Source organism: Mustela putorius, unplaced genomic scaffold (genome assembly GCF_011764305.1).
Source record: "Mustela putorius furo isolate JIRA1106 unplaced genomic scaffold, ASM1176430v1.1 tig00001009_pilon_pilon_pilon, whole genome shotgun sequence".
In the NCBI taxonomy this organism is placed as follows: Eukaryota; Metazoa; Chordata; class Mammalia; order Carnivora; family Mustelidae; genus Mustela; species Mustela putorius.
This window is the reverse complement of record NW_025421529.1, coordinates 2,304,780-2,313,929: the sequence shown is the minus strand read 5'-3', so window position 1 is coordinate 2,313,929 and position 9,150 is coordinate 2,304,780. Positions and strand designations below refer to the sequence as shown.

Here is a 9,150-nt window from a genome sequence, read left to right as displayed (position 1 = left end):
TTTAGTTCTTCTTTGATCTCCTGGTTGATCCAAGCATTCTTAAGCAAGGTGGTCTTTAGCTTCCAGGTGTTTGAGTTCCTTTTGTACTTTTCCTTGTGATTGAGCTCCAGTTTCAAAGCATTGTGATCTGAGAATATGCAGGGAATTATCTCAGTCTTTTTGTATTGGTTGAGTCCTGATTTGTGCTCCAGTATGTGGTCTATTCTGGAGAAGGTTCCATGTGCACTTGAGAGAAATAAGTATTCTGTTGTTTTAGGGTGGAATGTTCTGTATATATCTTTGAGGTCCATCTGGTCCAATGTGTCATTCAATGCTCTTTTTTCTTTATTGATTTTCTGCTTCGATGATCTGTCTATTTCTGAGAGAGGCATGTTAAGATCTCCTACGATTAGTGTATTCATATCAATATGACTCTTTATCTTTATTAACAGGTTTCTTATGCAATTGACGTGTATCCTTAAGTTCAAAATGGGTCTCTTGTAGACAACATATGGATGGGTCCTTTCGTTTTATCCAATTTGCAACCCTGTGCTTTTTATGGCGGATTTATGCCATTCACTTTGAGAGTGATTAATGATTGACACGTTTATATTGACATTGTGTTACCTTTAAAGTCTTTCTTTCTGTAGATTGTTTCTATATTTCTGTTCAATGCTCTTCTTAGGATTTTTCCTCTTTTATAGGACCTCCCCTTAATATTTCCTGCAGTGTTGGTTTGGTGGTTGCATAGGCTTTTAAGCCCTGCCAGTCTTGGAAACTCTTTATCTCTCCATCCATTTTGAATGTCAGTCTTGCTGGATAAAGTATTCTTGGCTGCATGTTTTTCTCATTTAGTGCCCTGAATATATCTTGCCAGCCCTTTCTGGCTTTCCAGGTCTCTGTGGACAGGTCTGATGTTATACTGATGGGCTTTCCTCAGTAAGTAAGGAGTCTCTTTTTCCTAGCGGCTTTCAAGATATTATATCTACACTTATGATTCCTCAATTTGACTATCAGGTGCCTTGAAGTTTTCCTGGAATCTATAATCTTGGGTGGAGACCATTCGGCCTCTAGTACATGAACGCTGGTTTCATTCACGAGATTGGGAAAATTTTCATGAAGAACTTATTCTACTATATCTTCTAGACTTGTTTCTTTCTCCTTCCCTTCAGGGATTCCAATAATTCTGACGTTGGAACGTTTCATGGCATCATCATATGGTTTCAATCATATGGTGAAGTGAAGAAACAATCGAGCAAACTAACAAAGAAACAAAGCAAAACAAAAAACCACACAGACAGAGACCAACCAAGAAACAGACACTTAAATCTAGAGAACAAAGTGATCGTTGGAGGGATGGGTAAACCAGGCCATGGGAATTAGGGAGTGCACATGTGATGAGCACTGGATATTGTAGAAAGTGTTGAATCACTAAATTGTATATGTGCAACTAATATTACACTCTTTGTTAACCATTTGTTAAAATATTATCTTTGCCCCAATGCTTGTCTTTGTCAAAGATTGGTTGATTATATTACATATTTATTATGTGTTTTTAAGAACCTATTTCTGATCTCTGTATTTTCTTCTGAAGGTCTGTTTCATTCTTTTGCAAATACCATGTTGTCTTGATCAACAAAGATTTATAGGAAGTCTTGAATTCAGGTAGCACTAGTTTTCCAACTTAGTTCCTTTGATAATTTTCTAATCATATGATTCTGTTTTATAGTTCTTGAGTTGTAGGGTTTCTTTATAGATTCCAGATATCATCTCCTTATATTTTGCAAATATTTGTTTTTCAAATATTTTCTATTCTTCCATAGTTTTCCTTTTCACCCTGGGTGTTTTCTTTCCCGTGAGAAAAATTTTTCACACTTGTCAATTTTTGCTTTTTAATCCTTGTTCTTTTTGGTGTCATGTCCAAGCAATTTTTTATTAACATATAATGTGTTATTTGTTTCAGGGTTATAGGTCTGTGATTCATCAGTCTTACACAATTCACAGAGCTCACCATAGCATATACCCTCCCCTATATCCATTACCCAGTCACCCTATCCACACCACCCTCCTCTACTCCAGCAACCCTTAGTTTGTTTCCTGAGATTGATTCTCTTCAGGTTTGTCTCCCTCTCCAGCTTTGTCCTGTTTTGTTTGCCCTCCATTCCCCCTGTGATCCTCTTTCTTGTTTCTCAAATTCCTCATATCAGTGAGATCATAAGATAATTGCCTTTCTCTGACTTATTTCACTTAGCATAATAGCCTCTAGTTCCAACCATATCATTGTAAATGGCAAGATTTTGGGGTTTTTTTGATGGCTGCATATTCCTATATGCATCATATGTGTGTATAAATATGTATATATATACATATATATACACATATATATGTATGTATGTATCTCACATCTTCAATATGCATTGATCTGTTGATAGACATCTAAGCTCTTTTCATAGTTTGACTATTGGGGATGTTTCTGCTATAAACCCTGGGGTACACATGCCCCTTTGGATCACTAAATTTGCAGCCTTAGGGTAAATATCCAGTACTGTGATTGCTGGGTCATAAAGTAGCTCTATTTTCAACTTTTTGAGGAGCCTCCATGCTGTTTTCTGGAGTGGCTGCACCAGCTTGCATTCCCACCAACAGTATAGAATGGTTCTCCTTTCTCCGCCTCCTTGCCAGCATCTGTCATTTCCTGAAATGTTAATTCTAGCCATTCTGACTGGTGTGAAGTGGTATCTCACTGTAGTTTTGATTTGTATTTCCCTGTTGCCAAAGTGATGTGGAGCACTTTTTCATGTGTCTGTTGGCCATCTGGATGTCTTCTTTGCAGAAGTGTCCATGTCTTCTGTCCATTTCCTGATTGGATTATTTGTTCTTTAGGTGTTGAGTTTGAAAAGTTCTTTAGACATTTAGGATACTAACCCTTTATCTAATATGTCAATTGTGAATATCTTCTCCCATTCTATCAGTTTTCTTTTGGTTTTATTGACTGTTTCCTTTGCTGTGCAAAATTTTTTGATCTTTTTTAAAATTAATTTATTTATTCTCAGCATAACAGTATTCATTACTTTTTCACCACACCCAGTGCTCCATGCATTCCATGCTCTCTATAATACCCACCACCTGGTACCCCAGCTTCCCACCCCCCCGCGACTTCAAACCCCTCAGATTGTTTTTCAGAGTCCATAGTCTCTCATGATTCACCTCCCCTTCCAATTTACCCCAACTCCCTTCTCCTCTCTAACTCTCCATGTCCTCCATGCTTTTTGTTATGCTCCACAAATAAGTGAAACCATATGATAATTGACTCTCTCTGTTTGACTTATTTCACTCAGCATAATCTCTTCCAGTCCTGTCCATGTTGCTACAAAAGTTGGGTATCACCAAACTATGGAAAGAGCCAAGATGCCCTTCAATGGACGAATGGATAAGGAAAATGTGGTCCATATACACTATGGAGTATTATTCCTCCATCAGAAAAAAAAAATCTTTTGATCTTGATGAAGTCCCAATAGTTCATTTTTTGCCCTTGCTTCCCTTGCCTTTGTTGATGTCTCTCAGAAGAATTTGCTGTGGCTGAGGTCAAAGAGTTGTGGCCTGTGATCTCCTCAAGGATTTTGATGGAATCCTGTCACACATGGAAGACTTTCATCCATTTGACTCTATTTGTGTGTGTGTGTGTGATGTAAGAAAAAAAGGTCCAGTTTTATTCTTATGCATGTGCCTGTTCAATTTTCCCAGGACCACTTGTTGAAGAGATTGTCTTTTTTCCAAAGTACATTAATTCCTGCTTTGTCAAAGACTAGTTGACCTTACAGTAGATGATCTATTTCTGGGCTCTCTATTCTGTTCCATTAATTTATGTGTCTGTTTTTGTGCCAGTACCATACTGTATTGTTGATTACAGCTTTGTAATAGAGCTTGAAGTCTGGAATTGTGATGCCACCAACTTTGGCTTCTTTTTTCAACATTCTCCTGGTTATTCATAGTCTTTTCTAATTCCACATAAATTTTGTGATTATTTGTTCCTTTTCTTTGAGAAATTGGATGGTATTTTGACAAGGATTGCATTAAATGTGTAGATTGCTTTTGGTATCATAGACATTTTTACAACATTTGTTCTTCCAGTCCATGAGCATGGATTGTCTTTCCATTACTTTGTGTCTTCCTCAATTTCTTTCATGAGTACTTCATAATATTCTGAGTATATAATCTTTCCCTCTTTGGTTAGGTTTTTCCTAGGTATCTTATGGTTTTGGGTGCATTAGTAAATTACATTGACCCCTTAATTTCTCTTTCTTCTCTCTTGCCTTTGGCATATATAAAAGCTATCCGAACTGGCAAAGAAGAAGTCAAACTCTCACTTTTGCAGATGAAATGATACTTTATGTGGAAAACTCAAAAGGCTCCACTCCAAAACTGAGAGAACTCACACAGGAATTCAGTAAAATGTCAGGATATAAATCAATACACAGAAATCAGCTGCATTTCTATACATTCAATTGTTTTTATGTCCCAATTATATTTTTATTTACTACATAAAAGTATGCAACTTTATTTCTTATGTATGTTTTCTTTCATTCTTGACTAGTTTATATGCCTCTGATGGCATGGATTAGATATATTTTCTCAGTGAATCAAAGTACATACAGAAAATAAGTGTTGGTAATATCTTTTTTGAAAAAAAATAATGTATTTTAGATAAATTTGTATTTTATAATTTTCTTACATATATATATATATATATATATATATTTACTAACTATCTGAAGTAGTTACCACAGTTCAGCTTGATAATCAATAATCAGTCTGATATCAATAATGATCTATCTTCTATGGTTTTTGTAAAGTTAAAAAAAAAAACAGCACTTTTTAGAAGAATCCCTAATACAAAGTGAGTATTAAATAAATGTATATGGTGATTATGGTGATGAAGAGGATGATGATGATGATGATGATGATGATGAAGATGAAGATGAAGATGAAAACATATACCATGATATTTTATTGCAATTAAAGGACTGGTTCCTGTCAATAGCGTCTGCAATGACTTTACTGATTTCTTTTTGATTTTTTAGGCTCAATCTATTTCCTATAGAAGTTGTGTTTACAAGTTCTTTTCTAATTTGAGAAACTTATTTTAATTAGAATTGTCATAAATTATTCTCTGGAGTGTTGTTTCAGAAGAAGCTCTGTCCCTAGAGAAGCAGAAATAATGAACTTAACCTTCCCTCCTGTTTTTATATTACAATAATCTGTACATGTGATTATTGGCACACCATAGTATTGATTCATTCATTCCTACACAGAGTCCTTATACAGTGTCCTATAACCATAGTCATATACTTCTCTGCCTTGTTTCTTAACATTCTGAGACTTTCAGGAGAATTCAGTCCATAGAAATGATTCTAATCATAAATGACACCCAAACCATGCAGTTATAAAGGAGGAATACTCTGAAACCATGCACTTGCATGTTCATAAAAATTCTGAGGTACCCTCCAGCAGGTAAGCAAAGAATTGACAATATTATCTTCTTTCAACTGATGGTCTTTCTTTCTCCTCCATTTCTCACTTACTGATAACATTATGTAAAATTTTGGAATTGACTGAAAGGATTGTTATTGTCCTAACTTGGGTCTTTAGTGTTTATCTTATATTACTAGTGTTCTCAAGGCATCCATTGATCAAACCAATTATTTAGCAGATCACAGGAAAGATTCACAAATAAAACACCTTACTCCACAATTATTTTTTTCCAACTAAATCAATTAATATTTCCTTTCCCATCTGTGATTAAAGGAAAGTAAACTGTGTCCCTTCATAATATATAACCACATTAAGAAATTTATTACCTACTAACTAAACTACATAATTTGTGTTATTATATTAGAAATAGTCATTATAATGAATCACAGTGCAAACTCCCAACATTGATTCAATTTTTTCTCTTCTATCATAAAATGAATAATACACAAAACTCAGAAATTTATCTGAATAAATTCTCACTTGCTTCCTCATTGTGAAGTAAATAAATAAGAATAAAAGTCATCAAAAGAAAAAAATAAATATTTTAGGTCAGAAAAAAATGACCAAACCTAAATTAAAAGACACAAGATTTTGTCTTATTTCCAACTTTGACCCTTCAATGATATAAATTTTAGCTAATCTCTACAACATTCATCCATTACATCTATTGAAGAGCAGCGGTAGACATTCCTAATTAAATTAGCATTTCCAACACCAATCAGTAAGAACTTTGTGTTTCTTGTAATCTGAAATTTGAAGTCACTCCCTAATTCTAACTTTTAACAAAACAAACAAACTAAATTAATTAATTAATTAAAACAACAACAAAACAATTTCCTCTCCATGAATGGTGTGGTTTCCTCTGTCCTTTTTAGTTTTGATTTGCAGTATGAACTGTACAAAATTAGGCTTTGCTGCTTCTCTTAGTCAAATTCAAAATCATCAATTATTTTCTCCTTCTATCCTAGTGTTTTCTGTGTTTGAATTCCAAGATAAATTTAATCACAGTGATAAAGTCATATTTTGATTTTTTTCTCTTAAATGACCTCTGAACATCTTATCCACTATGAAATGTGATTCTATATAGAGATTACACGAGACTGACTTTATTTTCCTGTATTTAACTGTAACAGACATTAGAACCAGTAACTCAGGAGTCATGAACCTATTACTGATCATGTATATATTTGTTGTTGTTGTCTTTCTTGTTGTTCTTTTTAATACTTTTTCTTCCAATGAAAATAAAATAGCTTCTAAAAGCTATTTTTGTACACATATATTAATATAGAATTAGACTTGACTGCAACTCTGCCAGCACTCTGAAAGAATGCCTTTACATCTGAAGGGATTAAGGTCACTGTTTTATGTCTATATCAAAGGGCACACTACTCATCTGTTCACATATGCAGAGCTAACTTTAGTCTCAGAGTTCCTATACAGAGGGGAGCCTCACTGGCCTTTCAAAAGAGCACTTTTCACAATCTTACTGTAGTACTGTCTTCCATAGGTCATCTTAGGACTTATTTGTATATGGGGAAAATGTAATTTGTTTAATTTTTTCCATTATCATTCCTCCACAAAAAGAAACACGACTGATAGCTATAGATAGGGTACTTCTTTTTTTTTTTAAGATTTTTTATTTTATTTATTTGATAGAGAGACATCACAAGTAGGCAGAGAGGCAGGCAAAGAGAAAGAGAGGAGGAAGCAGGCTCCCTGCCCAGCAGAGAGCCCGATGTGGGACTCAATCCCAGGACCCTGAGATCATGACCTGAGCCGAAGGCAGAGGCTTAACCCACTGAGCAACCCAGGCACCCAGATAGGGTACTTCTAATGTTGAGTTGCAAAGACGAACCTTGAACGTATCTTTTTTATTATGTCAGGTGGAAGTGGCAACATTATGGATCACAGAAACAAGACCAGAGTCACTGAGTTTATTCTTCTGGGGTTTCAGAATGAGAAAGAAATAGAAGTTCTTCTTTTTCCTGCCTTCCTGCTCATGTACATAACATCTCTGATTGGCAATACCATGATCATCCTTTTGGTGTGTGGTGACTACCGTCTGCATTCACCCATGTATTTCTTTGTAGCCAATCTTTCTTTCCTTGAAGTTGCCATCACCTCCACAGTGGTACCTAAGATGCTAGCTAACACATTTTCCCTAACCAAGAGAATATCCTTTGTGGGATGTCTTACTCAGTCTTTCTTCTACTTCCTTCTGGGATCCACAGAATTCTTCATCCTGGCCGTCATGTCTCTTGACCGATATATTGCCATTTGCAACCCACTGAGGTATGCCATCATCATGAATAAACAGACATGCATATTCTTACTTCTAGGATCTTATGTGGGTGCATTATTGTCAATTTTAGTGCCATCGATCTTAACTGCTCCTCTTCCCTTTTGTGGGCCAAATATTATCAATCACTTTTTTTGTGACAGTGGCCCAGTGCTAAAGCTGGTGTGTGCAGACATCTCTCTGGCTGAGGTGGCTGACTTTATCTCCTCTGCTGTGTTGCTTTTGGGCTCTTTGCTCCTGACAGGAGTGTCTTATCTGTACATTATTGTTACTATCCTTAGAATTCCCTCTGCCCAGGGACGACAGAAAGCTTTCTCCACCTGTGTTTCACATATCACTGTAGTGACACTTTATTACGGAAGCTCCATCTTTATCTATGTCCGCCCAAAAAAGGAAAATGTGATGGATGTCAACAAATTTGCCACAGTGCTGAACACCATTGTAACACCAATGCTGAACCCTTTTATCTATAGCCTTCGAAATGAGAAAGTCAGAGAATCCCTGAGTGATGCCTTCAAAAAATGTGTAGGGATGATGACAAATTCAAGAGCTTTAAGATCTGAAAAATAATACCTCTGCAACAAAGATGTCTTCATATGGCGAAAAAAATGAATTTATCATGTAACTAAAAGTTACTATTATGGCAAAAGGAAGAAATTCAGGTGAACATAGATAACTTCTTAGCCATATCCAGGTTTACTGAAGAGTAATGCACATAGATCTGAAAATGTGTAATCATTGTTTCCATTTGTTTTTGTAACTCCAGTGTTTTAAAAATAAAATCCTAAGGGTGCCTGGGTGGCTCAGTCAGTTAAGTGTCTGCCTTCAGCTCAGGTCATGATTCAAGGGTCCTGGGATCAATTTCCACATCTGGATCCTTGCTCAGGCAGGGACCCTTTTTCCCTCTGACATCCACTCCCCCTGCTTGTGAACTTGCTCTCTCTCTCTCTCTCTCCCCCTTTCTCTGTCTCTTCCTCTTCCATTGACAAAAATAAATAAAGTCTTTGAAAAACACACTACTATCTAGTGATTTGAATTCAAACAGAGCTAGTATTAGGTGTTTCTGCCTTTGATATGCTCTTAGATTTATTACACAGTAGGAAATTACTTTAGCTAATGAACTTTGGACATATTTCTTGAAGACGTTATTGACTTATTTGTTAGAGAGAGAACGAGCACAGGCAGACAGAGTGGCAGGCAGAGGCAGAGGCAGAAGCAGGCTCCCTGTGAAGCAAGGAGCCCAATGTGGGACTGGATCCCAGGATGCTGGTGTTGTGACCTGAGCTGAAGGCAGCCACTTAACAAACTGAGAAACCCAGGTGTCCCAGACATAAAATAAT

At 36.1% G+C, this 9,150-nt stretch overlaps 1 protein-coding gene across 1 annotated transcript; it reads left to right on the top strand.

Annotated features, from left to right (window-relative positions):
* The first annotated feature begins 7,411 nt into the window (after positions 1–7,411).
* On the top strand, positions 7,412–8,380 carry LOC101673968 (olfactory receptor 6M1-like). Its single transcript, XM_004782018.2, has one exon. It carries the CDS (start codon positions 7,412–7,414, stop codon positions 8,378–8,380), a length of 969 nt encoding a protein of 322 aa, XP_004782075.2.
* The last annotated feature ends 770 nt before the right edge of the window (positions 8,381–9,150 follow it).